Raw genomic sequence first — 20,465 nt, forward strand, 5'->3', positions numbered from 1 at the left:
CTGCAAAATTCCTCCACAGCGCTGTAAGAGACTCATTGCAAGTTATCGCAAACACTTGATTGCAGTTGTTGCTGCTAAGGGTGGCCCAACCAGTTACTGTATTAAGTTTAGGGGGCAATCACTTTTTCACACAGGGCCATGTCGCTTTGGATTTGTTTTCTCCCTTAATAATAAAAGGTTTCATTTAGAAACTGCATTTTGTGTTTAGTTGTGTTGTCACTGACTAACATTTAAAAACATTTAAGTGTGACAAACATGCAAAAACATAAGACATCAGGAAGGGGGCATACACTTTTTCACACCACTGTAGCACAGGTCCTTTTTTAAAAAGAAGTTGTAAAATGATTTATAATGGCGTCATTTGTTCCTATTTAAGAAAAAGCTGCCGCTTAAACAGCAGTGACCTCCTTCCCGTCATCTCTCCCAATGAATTATGCATGGCGCCCACTCCCACTTTCCACAGGAGTAAGCGAGGTTAATCGTCGCACTTGTAAAGGGAAGCCCGTGCGCAACGTTGCCCAATTTTTGCCTCCCAGTTCGACATCAAACCCACCCGCTTCTCTCCACCCTTCTTCATCTGTAATCAGCAGGTTGCCCGAGACCTCGCCATCCCACCAAGCTCCACTTCCGCTCCCTCAGCTGTTCCCAGATTTGACTGCCTTTCTTTTTTTTTACCCCTGTGGATGGCGGAGGGAGGTCGTGAACAAGCTAGATGACTTATCTGGTCTTTGTGCCAATGTGGAAGTCAAGGTGTACTGGAGTGTATATATTCATGATCCATAAGAAGGGATAGTTAGTGCATGATAGGCAACCCTCATCCATACAGTATGTCTCTCATACTGTACATGTTGCAGATGGTCATTGAATCTCAAACGCAAAAGAAGATAATTCTCTGTAGAAAGAGCTTGGACATTTAATCCAATACATATATTGGATATATCAAAGTATTAAAAAATATATTTAAAAAATATAAATCTAAAAATATATAAAATAAAATAAATGTTTTATTTAGAGTTTCAAATATTTCTTTAATCACATAAAATATATGTATCAAAATATAAAAATGATTACAAACTATATAAAATATATAACAAAAATAGCATAACATAACACGACACGTGTATTGTTGCGTGTAATTTTGAATACTGTAATTCAATAACAGAGATGTATTAAAGTACAAAAAAGATAAAAAATATATCATAATAAATACATACAGTGAAAAATACAATTAAAATAAAAATAAAATGTAATATAAAAGAATAATAATATAATATAATACAGCATATGGATTGTTATTATTTGCAGTTTCAAATACTGTATTAATCCAATGCAAAAAATTAAAATATCAAACTAGAGTAAATAATACACTATGACAATAAGTTTGCCTGTGATGCCATCGCCACGCTTTACACTGGATTTGCACGTTGGACCACATCGTAATATATGATCGCTTTGAAAGTTAAGTCCAACTTCAAGCCTTTCAAACTACTTGCCAAGGTCCGTGGGTGGATCACAGCTTTGGTCTTGACTCAATGTTAAAGCAATGGGAACCAAAGGCACTATTGCCCGCTACGAAATTTGCTCTAACTTCTTTAGTACTTGGGTTAGAGAAGTGAATGAGGTATCAAATTCAAGTTCAAGTCATTAGAGTTTTATTAGACAGATTTAATCACAGACTTCATTTAATTCAACCTGAAGTGTTTGGTTGCACTTTATTCAAATAAAATGTGAATGCATTTGGCAATAATTGTTGTTTACTTGTTTGTTTTATATCCATAATTACTTTATACCTGAGTCCCATGCAAAAAACAACGGGAATCTAGGAAACTTCACCTGCACTGTCCTGTCACCAGGTACTTATTTCACAGTCAGACTCGTTGAATTTTTGGCTGAAAAGTTACTGAATCAATTTAAAGTTATTGAATCTTTTCGTTCTTAATGAACCAATATCGTCCTTGAATCGTATCGGCAATCACAAATTGTGATAGGAATGGAATCGTTAGTAAAGCGGGAGTTACATCCCGACGTACATGTTACCACACGCACGGTCTCCTCAATTTTTGGGAAATATGTTGGCTGTGGACAGCACGTAGAGGAAGTAGGGTATCGGAGGGGTTGGAAGTGTGTCGTACTTACGGAGCAAGTGATTCGTGACACCCACGTGCTTGTCACTCGCCCCCCGTTGGTAGCGTTTAGATTGTGAGTCCGGCGTGCGACTCGTGCGTGCTAGGTGCGCTACATGTAAGGCTGTCATACGTTTCACTCACAGGGGACGGACCGTGTGTGGGCATCGTACGAGACTTGTGCATCCCACTCACTTGATTGCAAGACGGGCGTGCTAGCTTCCTATGGCACCTACGCCTATCGTGACTGGGAGAACCAGAGTGTACAGTGGGAGCAGTCGCCCGCCGCAGGAGGAGCCCCTGCTGTGGCCGGGCAATGTACACAATGTATTTTTAAAGTTGCGACACACGCAATCCTCCTCTGCCTTGCTCTTGCCACCTGGCTGCATGTTGTCTTGCGTGCACGCAGAAAATAATTTGCATCCCAATTTTCTTCCTACGGGCTTTGTGTGCTGTCTACGGGGTGCGAAAATCCATGAAGGCCATGTGCGTGTCTCATTTTTGCACATTGGAGCACGTACGTCGGGATGTCCATTAACTCCCCCTTAAAACGAATCGTTAGGCCCGTAAGGAGTATCTAATAATAAATAAAGGGAATTTGTACAAATATCAAAATCTTGTATAAAACATTTCAGCACAGAAATACCAGTACCCAAATGTGATTTTTTAAAGAGGTTATTAAGAGAACTAAAATGTGTTAGTTTTGTATTTAACAGTAATTTCCCTAACCACTAAGCGGCTGGTGCAGGTGAAAGCAGTATAAAATAAAAGCACAGAACTTACCTTAGTGCAATTGGCCGCTTTGGGTTCCAGGTCGTTGAGCGTGACAAGTTCCCGCAGCAGACTGCTCTCCTGGTAGCCTCCCTTCACCCCGCGTAGCTTGAAGTACGCCTGAGGCTTGAAAAGGATAAGCCTCAGGTTGATGGCGAAGCCGGCCATGTCGATGGCAAAGGGCCGGTGGGGGTCGAACACCGTCTTCCAGCCGTACACCTTCCCGGCCGCGTTGACCTTGGGCGACTCGTAGCGCAGGCCGCCCACAAAGGCCACGGGCCACACGGAAACTTTCTGTGTTGATCTCATCTGAGGGAGAGGAAGGTGGGGGGAATTACTCATGTGACAAAAAGCGGACATGACAGCAAGACCTTGCATTGACGGAGGCTTTTTAGAGCCGCCGCTATTATTGGTGGTGAAAGACAACGACTATTGACCCGGCCGTTGTGCCGCGTACGGCTGACACATTGTTAGATGAAGGCACGTCACACACACCGTTCAACCATGACACAATCAGCCTGCAGCGCTTATGGAAAGACAATAAACATGGAAATTGTGGTTTAGCGGGAGACACCCTGCTCCAGCACCGCTCCCTGATTGGCTGAGGGGGTTCTTGGACGTCCACCACAGCCATCCTTACGGTATTTTGTCATTTAATCAATCACAGTGGCATTTTATAGGAAAGCAATTGGCGGGCAGGCTACAGATAAATACATTTATTACCATTTTTTAAACAAAATATAACAATTCAAATATTACAACAAAATACAGTAAAGTAAAGTAAAAGGTATCAAAATAAATCTATCTCATATACAAGTAAAAGAAATAGTTAAAATAATAAATTCAGTGCTTTTGGAAAGTTTTCACAGGCTCATTAGGGCTGGTGCATAAACAAGTATTGAGCGAAGGCTGTGAATACTTAAGTAAAATAAACAATTTTTTTATTTTTTGATTACGGGGGGGGGGGGGGGGGGGGTTGTGTATAGAATTCTGATGGAATGGAATAATTGATTCTATTTTGAAATAAGCCTGTCATGTAATAAAATGTGGAAAATACTTTCCGGATGCAGTGTTCATGAAAAAGGACTAATTTGAACGAGCAAGTAGGAGCATCAACAACAGCCCATGGTAGTGTTCCTTTGGCTGAGGGTTCTGCTGCCTCACAAAGCAGCAAAAGGACAGGGAAAGGCATAAAAAAAAACAAAAAACACAACGCAACACAATGCACTAGGACACTAATTCACTATTAACTAAACCACACAATTTTTTTATTTTATTTTTTTCTTTCTTGGAAATGTAAAATAAATACTTGGGCTGCTAAAAATCGCGTGTTAATGGTGACAACTAATAAAGTGAATTAATTACGTAATGATTTTTAGCGTAATTGGCATCATGTCAAGCCACGCCTCTCTGTTATGACGGCAGACAGTAGCATAGTGTAGTGTCCCCACAGAGTCTGACGCTCTCTAATAACGTCACTCTGACCTGAACACATCAACAGCAGTGCAATTCCAACACAGAGTATGTGCCTGCAACTCACAAACACATGTCTCCAGTCGGTGCATCTTCCAGAACGATACTTCCTCATCGTCAGAAGACGACCATGAGGTGCATTCAGGGACATGCCAAACATCACAAGAATGACATTTTTATATGTGTTTGTGTGGTCTAAATAAACAGAAAGTCAAAGAAAAACAGTAAGTGCATATTCTTATCGCTCACTAACGTTACTTTTACTGCGGAAGTACAATCTGTTGCATTTAAGTATGCTCCGAAATGCCAGTAAATACATCTACGGCCGCCGCGATAAGATAAACATCAATAAATATCAGAATAAAATACATTAATTTATAATTACATTTATTTGAGTAAATAAATAAATAAAAATCAATTAAAATGTTGGAAAATAAAACAAATCCAATTCATCCAATTCATCCAATCATCAATTCACAGTTGTCTTGTGAAAGGCCGGAGGTGTATTAAAGTTAAATTCTTTAGCGTAACACATTATAATTCAAAGGCAGTAATATTGTAATATCCCTAATTACTTTCAAATGACAGTAACTAGCAAGCCTGCCATAACATATATTATATTTAGCAAGTTAAGGTAAGTTTTTCCCTGAAGGAGTCATTTATTCAAGTATGTGCAGCTGAAATAACGATGCCCGCACCTCTCTTGTGTATAGTCTTGGTAAAATAAAGGTGCAAAGAGAGAAGACAGGAATAATCTGCATGTGCTAATTAAAGCAATATGCGCTTGTGAAATCCCCCCTTGCCAAATAGGCTGGGGTTTTTTTCCCCCATGTCAGCCTCTGCGTTAAGACGGCTGCTGTGTGATCTGCTGGGATGCTCTGTGGTCAAGCGCGCCAGATCAGAGAGCAGCGCAGTTGTTTTAGAAGAGCATGAAAGCATACTGGGTGCTTGTGGGATTTCTTAGATTGGGAGCTTACTTTGCCAGACACCTAGATACAAATTGTCAGGATCTTGTGCCTTAATGAGCTCTTAAATGGTAGGAGAGAGCGAGGGAAAGGGTGCAGCCATGTGAGGGTGGGAATCTACAGTACAATGATGGGGCAACATGCAGTATATGGCGCATGATATACACCATACTTTGTATATGTTACACTGACATATAGCACATAATCATGGTGCAGGCCATGCCAAGAGATTTGTCACGTTCCCATCTATGAGAGTATGAGCGCAGGCCCTGGTGAGGGTGCGAGCAGCCATACAGAATGTACGATCATTACGGTCAATATGGAGCGCTTTTTACGAAACATTGCTGGGTGTCTACAAAGAGAAGCTGTGAAAGAAGTCAGTGCATCAACACAAAAGAAAGAAAAGGGCATTGAATTGACAATCCTCAGGGATGCAGAGACGATAAAACAAAGCTAAATTGTTATGCGGCTTTGTGTCTACTTACGATAAGGCGCAGAGTCCAAACAATCACAATGTGCTGCTGTTGTTTGGATGGCAAGAGCCTGATCTGAATGTATATGTGGCCGCTACTGTCTTCTTTAGGCCAATCAACTCATTCAATACTGAAGACGTATTTACACGTCTTCAGCTCGCTCCCAAGGACGTATCAATACGTCTTTTACGTTTTTTTCGCGAGAGGTGATGACGCAAGTGCACAATAAAAGAGGTCACGTTTCTTGCAGTTTTAAGCCATAAAAACGGCCACACGGTGGCAGAAGTGCATTTGCTAAGAGCTCGGCATGGATCTTTTCCATGTATTAACTGCTCCACAGCAAGAAGGACGTGAGAGAGCGTGTAGGAGTGTGGCGTGCAGAAGGCCACGTAGGGAAATTTTAACGCATTTTAACGCAGGCAACATGTGTGCACTCACAGTTAAGTTCCAAATGTGTAAATTGTAAATCGTTCATGGTGTTATATTTGTAAATAAATTGTTATTTTGATGTAAAACAATCCTTTTTTGTGTTGTTCATGTTGTGGTATAGTTGTTTAGATTAGTTGAGCTGTCACAATAGCAAAAAGATTTGTGTCAAAGTGAAAGTTATGCTTGAAATGTATCTTTAAGCTATTTTTCTCCTTTTCCTAGGAGGGAACTGATATGTACCTATGTTCTACTGCTGATTACTGAAGAACAGAAAAAGGTAGAAACAAACATTTTCCTTTGGTAGGTTCCATGTTTATATAGCCATAGAACCTTGAAAAATCAGTGAAAACCGTTTAAAATGGCCAGTACTGAAAAGGTTAAATTTTGAAAAATGGCTGGGATTGAATGAATTAAAGTGAAAATATAATAAAAGTGGATCCTCGCACATTCACGATTCAGAATTCACAGCCGCAGATTTTAGATTTTTATGTTCATAAATCGTAACCAGAATTACAACAGACAAGCAGTGTGGATTATGTAACTGCGGCTTGGAGGAATGCCTTCTGTGGCCTGCTAGCCTGTAGCGCTAGCCTGACGACCAAGCGAAAGGCTACACTGTGACATTGATTCCATTTGTTCATCAAACATCTGACATTATCATTTGTTCGTGGTGAGTACCTGCAAATTTTATACTTGAAATGCATTTAAATGAAGCATATTTAAGGATTAAACCTGGATTGTGTTGCGAGTGAACATTGGCAATTGAAGAGAGATGGGGAGGGCTCTGTCGCTGAATGAAATGTAATTATTACAACAGTCACATTTATTGTAAATGTTGATCTGAAATCGGATAAGCACATCAACGTCAAGCTAGCAGGAGAGTTTGGAATGGCATCAAAGTGTTCCAACCGGCCCTTTTACAAGGTTGAAGTCCAACTTGGTTCCTTTTATTGACAGGTGAGAAAAGAAACTAGGAGTCTCCAGGACAGTTTGCAAATTAATTCAAACAGAAGAAGATGCAAACAATTGAAACGCCAGCACTGGAGAGTGTGAGTAGCTGCTAACGAAGGTCTAACAAAGTCCAATCAATTTCTTTTGTTACTTCTGTCAGAGAGGTGGTGCAATGGGTGTAAGCTTCCCTCTTTCAAGTTGTTGGGGATATTATTTAAAACTGGTACCAGCCAGTCTTAGTTTGGACAGGTAAACTCTGTCCAAATTAGTGTGTTCCAAGTGAAAGGTCTTGCAACAATGTCTCATGTCTATGTGGTAGACAAGCACAAACATGTTGCCGTACTTATCTGAAACAGGATGGAAAATATTCCATTCCTAACAAAAGCGAGCCGTGTGTGAATAATAAACATTTTTATGGGCGTATCTGAGTTTTTCACCATTCACTGGTGGTCCTGGATGTAATCCCCACAAAAAGACGAGGATCTACTGTACTTCAAGTTTTTTTGTTTATTTTTTTTGCACAAGCTTGTCGCTGTCCTTAATTGCTTTCAAGAGGTGAGATCGGATTCATTAAATGACACGTTCTAGTCTGCTGTTTTACTGCAATATAGGTGACAGTTTGACCCTGGAACGGATTAATTCTGCTTCCATAATTACATATAGGAAAAATGTTCCGAACTATCAACAAATCACTATTGATTGTAGTTCATTGTAATTAGATTTCGCACTGTTAGACAGCGTTTATTTGCATCCACGCAGTAATGTAGATCTAGGTTTTGGGTGTTCAACAGGAAACGCTTATTTGAGTTGAAGCATTAGAAAAAGTGTCTGATTCCTGCCTGGCTTTGTTTTTATTGTCCTCCCTTCCTCAGGGCTGTTACTCCGACACATAAATAGGCCTGTTGGAGGTGATGGAGCTCTTCTGAAGGAGACGGAGCGCTTTGGCTGATTTCCAGAGAAAGGTAATGGCAGGCGCCGTCAATACTGGACACTCTGCAGACCGATACCCCGAAGGACCTACAGGACCACGTCTGTTGGGGTAATTCAATGGATGTCAAGATGGATGACCGGCTGGTAGATGTGCTGATTATGTGGCTGATGAATATCTCGCTTGTTAGCAGCAAAAATAATAACGGCTGGACTGAGTGAGGGAATAAAACATGGCATATTCCTACAGTGACTGAGCAGTGTTCTATGCTGCCATTGGTTTCCCATAAAGAACAAGAGTAACAACGGGCATTCAGCCACACAATACACTCAATAAGGGCTCTTCGGAGCTGCTGATTTTTCGGCTTCCTAATCAATGCGCCATTCTCTCGCTTTATCCAAGTGGCTTCTACGATTTTAACCCTTTATTAAGAACACCGGGAAAAAGCAAGGTACAACCTGGCCTGGCAGCCATTCAATCATAGGGCACATACAGTTGTGAAAAAATTACAACAGCGCGTTTTGTGGATTGTGTTCAAAAAGCTTTGGAACGCTAGCATACATGTAATACAGATACTTTTATCATCATTAGACAAATGGTCAATGACTTAAGGACAATTACAGTAGTTGCTCGGTCCAAATATGCTTTGCTTGAAGGCGGCCATGTTTTTCAACCAATCTTGCTCAGATTTCACAGACGTGTACCAAATTTCATTCAAATCCAGCTAAACACCCCAAAGTACAGTGGGTGTTTCTGTTTCTGTAGATCGCATTGTGCGGGAAATTTCAAGTCAAAAAGACTTAAGGGGGTAAAAAACAGTGCCTCCGTGTGATGTATCAGACAAATAATAGCATAGGCCACATAGTAAGGTGCATGTTTTGCTAAAGTTTTCACTCTTTTGCGTGCAGCGGTTGAGGACCAGAAGAGCAACGTATGGGCAATTTAGAATTGAATTAAGCAAATGTGTATTATTTTCAGACTGTGGGTGGAGACCAGCGTACGGATTCGAACCCAGATCTACCTGGCTGTGAGCCAGACATGCTAACCATATGCTCCACCGTACTGCCCCATTACAGTGCATGCGCAGTCCTGTGTCCTTGCTTGGTGGCGGCCATGTTTTTCAACCAATCATGCTCAAACGTTACACACATGTGTCTGTCAGTCCCCTAAACGTGTGTACCAAATTCCATCCAAATTCAGCTAAACACCCCAAAGTTATCTGTGGGTGTTTTTGAAGCTGTGTCTGACTTATGGGGGTAAATAACAGTGCCATCATGGGGTGAATGTGTCAGAAAATCGCACAGGCATGGGGTGCATGTTTTGACTACTTTTCACTCTTTTGTGTTTAGCAGTTGAGGAGTAGAAGAGTTAGCTTAGACAAACAAATCCATACCATCATGTAGATGCGCTAAGAAAGCTGCACTAACCTCCTCAAACAGCTCCAGGCTGTACGTGTTGTCGTCGTCCGCAAAATAGACAATCCCAGCTTGACTGCTGTTGGCGTTGAACGTCTCCCTCAGCCACCGAAGCGCCAGATTCCTCTGCATGGTCCCCCGGGGGATCCTCGGGTCCCTAGTGTCTCCTCGCAGCTTATAGTTCCGAGGTGTCTCGACATTGAGGTGGGTGTAGTTGAGTCCCGTTTCTCTGAGCAGTCGCGTCACCAGAGGCGTCCTCCTTTGGGAGTCCTCCACCAGGATCCAGTGCAGGTTGGGAATGTGAAGGAAGGTGTTCGCCAGCCGGGTCAACTCGGCCTTCTGCACGGGTCGGCTGTACGTGGGAGTGATGATGTGGATGGTGGGCAGCACGTCCGACCAAGGCGGAGGCCGTGTGTAGACATACTCGGTCCTCACCACCTCCACGATGTCCTTATCTGAGGCACAGTATTCCTTGGAGTCTCCCGCCTGGCCTCCCGCCTCCCGCTTGCCCTCCACGCCGTCATCTGGAGATGGGAGAAGACACGTTAGCGCTGCTCTTTGTAGGCTGGCCTCAGGCGACTTAGACCCAATGGGGGTAAAGTATACCTGAGAGTCGGTGGTGGCGAACTGCAAGCCTCTCTGGAATGATAAAGATCTCTTTTACTAGGTGGTGACAGGCTGCAAAGAGTGAAAGCAGGCACTGTGAGAGGATGCATACTGTAGTTTTTCCAACAGTAACTTTATCTTAATGCTATCTTTCACCGGCTTGCTTAAAAGGATGAATATTTCATCCATGTCACCACATCAGTGTGCATCACTTAAAGGTGTGGTCAGGCTGTGGGAGGTCATGTGCTCGCCGACACCTCAACGTGTCGCTCCTTCGAGTCTTGCTGGAATCATCACGGTCTGTGATCCTGACAGTCTTTCCCATTTAGCAACAACAGAGGACCCAAAGGGAGGCGAGAGCTAGTTTGGCTTTCAGCTGGTTGAGACGTCTTTTTCATTGGAAATCATATTTCACAGCAGCTGGAGGAGCCTTTTCTCTTTTGCAGGGAGCTGTGTAGTGCAGCATTTGACATGTTTACTTAATCTACATCTAATTTGTAAGATTTTGTCCTAAAATAGACACTAATATTAGTAGAAGGCTGACATACCATAATCCCTCGCCACTTAGCCCTTCAAATTTCGCAACTTCACTCTGGTTTTCAAAAAATAAATGAATAAATCGTGCTGTTTTGTGGTTGAATATGGCCCATTGTTAGTTAAAAAAAGGCATATTTATGTAATATTTACATTTTTAGCCTTAATTAACTCATTCAGTCCCAGCCATTTTTCCAAAAGACAACCCCTTCAGTACTGGCCATTTTAGATGATTTTGACTGACCTTCCGAGGCCCCCAGATATTGTGTTCTATGGCTACCGTATATAAACATGAAACCTACCAAAAGAAACATTAGACTCTCATCTTCCATCAAAAAATAAAAAGTTTGTTTCTACCTTTTTCTGTCCTTTAGTAATCAACAGTAGAACATAGGTAAGTTTCAGGAAAATATTAGTTCCTGACTAAAAAAGGGAGAAAACCAGGTTTACATTTCAGGCACAACTTTCACTTTGACACAAATATTGACAAAAATTTTCATTTTCATAATAATTTTTTCCATTACTGTATAAATACGTTGCTGGGATCGGGCATTCGGGATTAAAAAAATGTATAAATACGTCTTATGTATATTATGTATAATGAGTTAAGCGTCTTCAAGCATACATGTGGCGAAATGAACTTTAATGCAAATATAAGGCACTCAAAAGACACATATCAAATATGTTGTGATGATATGTAGTATTCTACACTGGTCACTAGGTGTAAGTCATTTTTACTGTAATGTTCGGTGAGACACACAAGCACCAGACTTGTACGCCAGAGCAACAGCTTTTATTGCAGATTGGAATTAATTTACGTAATTACGTAATTAACGTAACTCACAACAGGCACAATAATCCCTAACACAGGCTACTGTTGCGGCCGTAACCCACACAAAGCTAAAACTCAACTCTCAACCCCTGACATCACTTCCTGTCCGCCCCCACTCAGCTCCACCAGCACCGGAACACGTTTACACATGAGCATGAGTTTTATTTTTATCTTAAGTGGCTTATTTACTCATATTCCACCCTCGGTGGAAAAAGTTTGGACACCCGTGCTGTAGAGACTATCCTATTCACACTTTAAGGACACTACTTGCCAGAAAATGACCGGCATCTCTGTCATCATATCATGTGCATAAATGCAGAACATCAAATTTGATGTGTGTCTTATTTTGACAGGATGAAATATGGCCACTTCCTGTGCATCTAGCAGCCGTGATATTGCGGTCCTAGAAATAGGATTATAGAACCGTTAATGTCGTTAATGTCAATTCATTGTGGCACTGCTGTAAGGAATCTTTGTCAGAGTTCATCCTTGAAGCTGTTCACACTTGAGACATAAAGAGGATTTTTCTCCGCGGCGGCTAGATTAACACAATCTGCTGATGGCCAGATGCTCGGCACAGCCTGCCAGCGCCGACTCTGCCAAAAACCTGCAGCTCCTCTTTTATGGGAGCTCACAAAAAAAAGGCAGCCTGCAAGCAGTCGGGGTTAAATAACAGTGAGGTTATTTATTTCTTCACGCTCTCCCTCGCTGCCTCACGCACGATATTGAAAGTGACATCATGCGACAGTATTTGCACATTCTTTAGGCTCGTTCTTGTGTGTGTGTGTGTTGGTGACATCATAAGCAGAGGACAAAGAGACACATTGATTTGCTGTCCAGCTAATTTGGTTTGTTTACTCAGCAGCATACTTGGCATTTTACACTGTTGCTTGTTTTTTGGTCTCAGGGGGGCAATTGGAAGGCTCATGGGTTTAACGTCTGAATGACTCTTGCCGCATGTTGCCGGGGCTCCATTAAGCTAATTGCTGGACGCATTTATTATATCAAACAGCTTAAATGAAGCCTGAAATTGATTAGTAGTGATTGGTAGTCAGTGACATTGATAAAATCCAGAATAGATGGTTTTGTGGTTGATTGGATGGGCATGACAAGAGAAGGAGGTGAGGATATAATTAATTAAGTTAATTAAGTCCTGTTCTCATAGTATAATTATTATTATAAATAATAAATTATATCAAATTATATAAAATATAAATTATACAATTAATCATGATATCCTAATCACAAAAGTAGAAAGATATGGAATCAGAGGGTTAGTCTTGAATTGGGTTAAAAGCTACTTAGCTGACAGGAGGCAATATGTGAAGCTAGGAGAATATACGTCCGAGGGGTTAAACATATCATGCGGCATACCCCAGGGGTCAATCCTAGGACCAAAACTATTCACTCTATATATAAACGACATCTGTAAAATCCCGAGAGACCTAAAGCTAGTATTATTTGCAGACGATACAACCGCATTATGTTGTGGAGACAGCACACCAGAGCTAGTACAACAAATCACAGATGAACTAACTATACTAAAAAGATGGTTTGATAAAAACAGACTTTCACTAAACCTCAGTAAAACTAAAGTAATGCTATTTGGTAAGTGTAAAAAGGAAACATACCAGCAAATACAAATTGATGGTGTAGACATTGACAGGGTGAACGAAAATAAATTTCTCGGGGTTATAATAGACGAGAAGATGAACTGGAAATCTCACATTAAAAATTTAAAACATAAAGTGGCAAGAATACTGAATAAAGCAAAATTTGTCCTTGACCAAAAAGCACGACATACGCTCTGCTGTTCACTGATATTACCATATCTAACTTACTGTTCGGAGTTATGGGGTAATAACTACAAAAGTGCACTTCACTCACTAACTGTGCTACAAAAAAGGTCACTTAGGATAATTCATAATGCTGCTTACAGAGAACACACAAAATCTTTATTTATAAAATCATAATTATTAAAATTTGCGGATCTAGTAAACTTTCAGACGGCTAAAATGATGCATAAAGCAAACAATAACCTTCTACCCAAAAATGTAAAACAATTCTTATCAACAAGAGAGGAGAAATATGATCTGAGGCGAAAATTTAAAATGCACGGACAACACTGAAAACCCACAGCATTTCTGTATGTGGAATCAAGTTGTGGAATGGCTTGAGTAAGGAACTCAAACAATGAACAACAATGAGCGATTTTAAGAAAAAGTACAAGAAGTTGATGTTAACAAAATACAAAGAAGAAGAGACCTAAACTACTGCGTACATACAATACAATATCTAACCACTACTACACTGACTACTAACTCTTCATTGTGGTGAGTACATGGTCTGTACTCACTCATTATCAATCAAACACTCTGTCAACCATTCTATCAGTTATTATTAAGCCTGTAGCTTCCTTTTAGTAAGTAAAAACCTTGGCTATGATTGCACTACATTGTCATGTAGACCTACAATGAACACTTGGAAGAACAAGAGGTGAATAAATGTATTGCAACTGATGTGAAACTGATGAGAGGCAGGATGAAATAAGCTTTGCTTCTTCCTACTCCTTTTTGGACATGCAAAATTGTGAATTGTACGATGTGATGTGCTACTGTTTGAGTCATATGCATGTTCAGGATGAATTAAAACCATGAACCATGAACCATTATTGATAATAATGTTTTACTGTAAATAATTTGTTGTTTTTGGGGGTTTTTTTGTGGAAAAATACGCATTTCCACTCCCCCAGTTTAAATTTTTTTTTTTCCAGTTTTTCGGTTGTATTTGTTTATCGGTATGAGACGAGACGATGCAGGGGCTGGGGTCCACGAGAACGAGACGAGATTTTCACGTTCATTTTAAGAACTTTTTTTTTCTTTTAATATTTTCACTTTATTCTTGTAAAATTACTGCATTTTTGCTGTTTTAAAAATAAAAAAAAAGGTTCTTGTTAAATTGTATTTTAGAATGTGCCACTGGCCAATAAAAAAAGCACTCGGACCGCACTTTGAACACCCCTGTTGTAAAGCAACACATGCAGATATACTAAGAAAACCGAAATGAAAATAAATAAATGTTATCACATTAAGAAATGTCTGAAACGTCCATCAAAACGTCCACATCTGGCTCCCGAGCCATAGGTTTCCTACCCGTGAGTTAGGATAATCCATAACGCCGCGTATAGAGAACATACAAATCTACTATTTCTATCCATCCATCCATTTTCTATACCGCTTCTTCCTCATTAGGGTCGCGGGGGCATGCTGGAGCCTATCCCAGCTGACTTCGGGCGACAGGCAGGGCACACCCTGGACTGGTCGCCAGCCAATCGCAGGGCACATATAGACAAACAACCATTCACACTCACATTCATACCTATGGGCAATTTAGAGTCGCCAATTAACCTAACATGCATGTTTTTGGAATGTGGGAGGAAGCCGGAGTACCCGGAGAAAACCCACGTACGCACGGGGAGAACATGCAAACTCCACACAGAAATGTTACTTATATTAAATGTTACTTATATTATTGATATTAAAATTCGATGATCTAGTAAATTTTCAAACAGTTAAAATTATGGATAAAGCAAACAATAACCTGCTTCCCAAAAATGTCACACAATACTTCTCAACAAGAGAGGAGAAATGTGATCTCAGGGAAAAACTAAACTTGAAGCGCTTATATGCGAGAACGACGCTAAAAACCCACAGCATTTCAGTATGTGGAATCAAATTATGGCACGGATTGAGTAAGGAACTCAAACAAAGCACCAAGATGAGCCATTTCAAGAAACAATACAAGCAGTTGATGTTTACAAAATACAAGGAAGAAGAGTTTTGAACCGCTGTGTACAAAATGCTACGTCTCATCACTACATTCATTCTTGTGACTTCATTGTCAGTACTCACTATTATTACAACTAAGTTCAGTTATGTCTGTTTAAATTATTTATTTACTATTACATTAATGATGTGATTATTAGTTATTATGATTGAGGAAAAACCTTGACAATTATATTACTTTGCTGTGACATTACCTTATCATTTCTCCATGCATCAACTGGTAAAGACTACATTGGAAGACAGGAAGTGAAGACGTGTTGCAATTGATGTGAAATGGACGAGGGGTAGGGTTGAATAAGCTTTGCTTCTTCTTACTCCTTTTGGACATGTGGCACTGCGAAATGAATTATGTGATGTATTCCGTTGTAATTTGTATGCATGTTCAAATAAAATTAAACCATCACCATTTAAAAAAAAATATGCTTTTGTAATAATAACAATCAGCTCTCTCTGTTTTGTTTTTGTTTTATTTTACAACCTATTAAATCATTTTTAAAATAGTATTTTAAAACTTTGAGTTTATTATTTTTGGGGGATTTTTTTCCACTTAGTGCACCATGTGCATATTTAAAGTTTTTAATGATATTAACAATAATTTTACAAAAAAATCAAGAAATAATTACAGAGATGCAATAGTAATCATAATCATAACCACTTTGAAATATATATCTTAAAATTAATAAAATAAAACATTCTTAGTGCAGCAGGTTGTTGCTAAGTGATCAAGTGACTAACTTTCTCCTAAATTTACTACTAAATTCTCGCAAGATCATGTTGGTTTTGTCGTGTATAAATGAAGTGTTTAGCCTTATCGGGCACTCCAAACGGACAAATCTACAACGACTGGATAAGTGTTGTCGAGCCGTGATGAAACCAGTGGCCAGGGCAGGAGAGCGCCCCTCTAAATAGGCGGACTCCGTGTCACAACGTGAAGTACAGCGTGAGGTTGGAGCACCCACTCCACCTTGGATGATATGGCCTGTTGAGTGTGCTTGGCGGTACGTACCCTTGCGGATGGCGAGCAGCGGAGCGATGGCGCTTTGGTGCCAAACTGTGATGAGCAAAGTCCAGGGTAACACGATCAACACGATGGCAAGAATATCTCTTCTCTTCGGCATCTCCAGGATTGGTTATTTGGCTCGGCATTACCTACGGGGGAAACAAGACAGGGTGTCATGTTGGAGCGTACCATCACACATTTTGACTTACGAAAGCATAGAACATTATAATAATAACGGCCTTGATTAAATATAAGACTTGGTTCCCACTTTTGTGAGTCCTTTTGCCACCTTTTGCCCGTACATAAGGTAAGGACTTGGACATGTTGGGAGAAAATGAGAGGCACATTTAACGACTCAGGAGTGGCACAAGAGGAGGAAGAGTCGATGAAATATATAGAGCGATGCGTGAATGCCAACTAAAAGAAGGTCAGCGCCGTAGGATGAAGCCCTGGGGGAGGAGGAGGGGCCTGGGAATCATGGCTCCATGATGGAACTCTTGACAAGAAGTCAAAAATTAATTAATGATCACTGTTTTGTGGTTGAATGTGGCCGATTATTAGTAAAACTATACATATCTAAGCAAATGTTCTGTATTCTTGGCCTAAATTAATCATTTTCAAGCATAAAAATGGCTAAATTAATTAAACTACAAATGCAGTATAAGGCATTCAGAAGATGTGTGCGCCTTTAAGAGGCTGGGCCTGGGAAGCGACGTCTGTGACGTCAGCTAGCTAGAGTTGACTGTGTTTAGCTGAGCATGGCTCGTGCGAGTGACTGGCGTGAACTGTGGCCGACAGCAGCTCCTGTGTGAATGTTCACTCCATATGTGGTCTCTGCTTGTCAATGAAGCAACTGAAGCGCATCACGAGTCTCTCATTAACCACAAGTAGCGGCATTACAGTCGTATTCTACACTGGTCAGTAGGTGTCAGTAATGTTACATTGATGAGACAAAAGCCACCGCAGAAAGTACGCTGTCAATGCTAATGTGTGAGTCTATGTTATGTCTTATTTATTTCTAAAATGTTTTATATAAGTGTCTACTATATTGGGTAATACGACTATGGGGTGTTACAGTGTTCCCTTATTTATCGCGGGGGATAGGTTCCCAAAATAGCCCGCAAAAAGTGAAATCCGCAAAGTAGGCAACTTTATTTGTTTACTATGTTTATATATGTTTTAAGGCTGTAAAACCCCTCACTACACACTTTATACACTTTTCTCAGACAGGCATTAAGATTTTATCACATTTCTTGCTTGTTTAAACACACTCAAAGTTCAAATTTGTGTTTTTCAATGATCAACCTACTCGGTTAGACACAAGAAATCAAGAAGTGACTCATGCATATTTCACTCTCTGACCGCGCTTCGTCCTGGCACCATTCACCTGTAGCGTTTTTGTTTCCTTGTTAAAACATATTGCTCCTGCCGTCATCCTCCTCCTCGTTCTACTTCTTGAACCAAAGATTTATTTATCCGGTGAACTTCTTCTTCTTCTGTTGTTTATTGGCAGCTAGCAAGCAGATCACACAATTAGCTAGTTTGCTAGCGACATTTAACCACAACAGGAAGCGGCACAAAGGAGATTGATTGACAATGGTCTACAGACAATCTGGACTAGCAGAACACAATGGGAGGGTTCTCCCTTAGCCAGTAAGGACTGTTGTGGCTCTATATTTAGCCGGCTATTGTCTACTGTGGGTTCCTAATATGCTCGTACAGGCGCGTAAACACATACTGAGACGAGGTGGTGCTACAACACCCTCTACTGGTAGCAGTAGTAAATACATTAACTGACACCTACAACAGAGTATTGACAGATCGCAGAAAACAATACACGTTCATACGCTGTTAAAAAAACAAACATGCAAAATTGCACTTTTCACCGCGAAAGGTGAACCATGATGAAGCAAGGGAACACTGTGTTTCATGTCGGGAGGGCTCTAATAATGCTAAAAAAAACATATTTAGAAGGTTGTAAAAAGGTTTTCTATACTCTAACTGTGAAAATATTCCATTTATAAAGAAGGAATCCTACTTTGCGACCAGTCCAGGGTGTACCCCGCCTCTCGTCCAAAGTCGGCTGGGATAGGCTCCAGCATACCGCAACCCTAATTAGGATAAGCGGCATAGAAAAAGGATGGATGGATGGAATACTACTTTGCGTAAATTCATTTATCACAGTCGGTCTGGAACCAATTAACTGCTGTAAACGAGGGATTGCCGTAGGGAGAAAGGGAGGAACATGACTAAAACATTGCTTGAGTTTACCTCAAAATGTAAAAAAAAAAAAAAGTCAATCTGTTGTATTTAATGTATTGATTATTATTTATTTGTCATTTTCAATGTATTGTTTTTTTTCCCAATTAGTTTTTATGATTAATGTATGAGTAATACTTTAATGTAATTCCTGACTAGCTGTCTCCGACTTGCCCCAAAATGGATGCGCGACTTTTGTAAGTTTCTCAAGCCGCCAGTTGAGAATCCCTGATTTAATATACAGCAAATAGCTCTGCATGTCCCAAGTGCACTTAACTGTGATGCAAAAATCTCCCAGAGGTTTCTTTAAAAAGGTCAAGTTATCTTTAAAAAAATATTGTGCCACTGAAAATATATGTACATTGTATTTTGTTGGCCTCCCATTGCACAAAATGATAATACGTCCACAGCTTTATTAACTCTGTTAAACACTGTGCTTACTTTACAGCAGATTGTTTTTGTGTCTGCTTGTGCATTTAAGGCTTTTCCTATGAATGCCTTTTACAAGAGAGGCTCTCGTCCGCAAATGTGTTTCAAACAAACTACATAAAGATTTAAAGACAGACCTCTGCACTCATTTTGTTTCCTCATCTTGAAAGTGCGACTGAGGATGGTTACTTTTACAAGGAAAAAGGAATGTGTTACTACCTCCCATTAGCAGGTTTTTATGCTTGTGTGTTGTTTAACTTTAACTTCCAATAAGTATGCGGTGCAGTCTGTGCAGGTCACCTGCCTGAACAGAATGGACTACGGAGCCATGCAAGATAAGTTATAGTGCGTCTATTCACGTTTGCGCTTGCTGCAAGGCTGTAAAACCATGCTGGTGTCCCTTATTATAGTGATTTTCAACTCTCACAGGTCCCACAGTACTGCATTTGAAGTGTATGTCCAAAATCTATCCTCGATGTTGGAATTTAGGCAGTTTAAAAGCACTTTCTGCAGCTTTAACACTAATGAGCTGTGTTTTTCCACTCCTGTCCCTGACAGAGTGTGCGCTATTGTGTACTTTATCCACTTAACTGCACTTGTCCAACGTAATAGATGCCATATAATCGAACATTAAGGAATGGGACACAAACTTTAGCAACACTAATTCAGTGATGTGAAGTGTTTGCCCCTTCCTGATTTCTTATTTTTTTTGCACATTTGTCACACTTAAATGTTTCAGATCATCAAACAAATTTAAATATGAATCAATGACAACGCAACTGAACACAAAATGCAGTTTTTAAATGAAACCTTTTATTATTTATGGGAAAAAAAAATCCAAACCTACATGGCTCTGTGTGAATAACATAATCCCGTGTTAAAACATAATTTAACTAAGATTAATTGTGATGATTGTGAACTGAATAATTCAGATCTATCAGTCTGGAAAAGGTTATAAAGCCATTTCTAAGGCTTTGGGACTCCAGCAAACCACAGTGAAAGCCATTATCCACAAATGGCCAAAACATGGAACAGTGGTGAACCTTCCCAGGAGTGACCGACCAACCAAAACAATCCCAAGAGCGCAACCATGACTCATCCAAGAGGTCACGAAAGACCCCACAACAACATCCAAAGAACTGCAGGCCTCACTTGCCTCAGTTAAGGTCAGTGTTCATGACTCCACCATAAGAAAGACACTGGGCAAAAACGACCTGCATGGCAGAGTTCCAAGACCGAAACCACTGCTGAACAAAAAGAACATTAAGGCTCATCCCAATTTTGCCAGAAAACAAAATGACGATCCAGATACCTTTGGGAAAATACTCTGTGGTTCAACGATACAAAAGTTAAACTTTTTGGAAGGTGTGTGTCTCATTACGTCTGGCATGAAAGTAACTCTGCATTTCAGAGAAAGAACATCATACCAACA

General features: G+C 40.3%; 1 protein-coding gene across 7 annotated transcripts in view; it reads right to left on the reverse strand.

The window, feature by feature from the left end:
• b3gat1a (beta-1,3-glucuronyltransferase 1 (glucuronosyltransferase P) a) overlaps positions 1-20,465 on the reverse strand; it is a 126,297-nt gene that overhangs the window by 10,969 nt on the left and 94,863 nt on the right. For 5 of the 7 annotated variants that reach the window (XM_054793338.1, XM_054793336.1, XM_054793339.1 and 2 more), the window contains 4 exons: positions 16,352-16,494; positions 10,135-10,206; positions 9,541-10,052; positions 2,907-3,203 (listed from right to left, as the gene is read on the reverse strand). In XM_054793338.1, coding sequence (XP_054649313.1) covers positions 2,907-3,203; positions 9,541-10,052; positions 10,135-10,206; positions 16,352-16,463 — 993 coding nt within the window. In that variant the 5' untranslated portion in view covers positions 16,464-16,494. The remainder of the gene's footprint in view (positions 1-2,906; positions 3,204-9,540; positions 10,053-10,134; positions 10,207-16,351; positions 16,495-20,465) is intronic. The other 2 variants (XM_054793341.1, XM_054793342.1) reach the window with 2 other exon arrangements.

The sequence above is a fragment of the Dunckerocampus dactyliophorus genome, chromosome 12, assembly GCF_027744805.1.
Source record: "Dunckerocampus dactyliophorus isolate RoL2022-P2 chromosome 12, RoL_Ddac_1.1, whole genome shotgun sequence".
NCBI lineage: Eukaryota > Metazoa > Chordata > Actinopteri > Syngnathiformes > Syngnathidae > Dunckerocampus > Dunckerocampus dactyliophorus.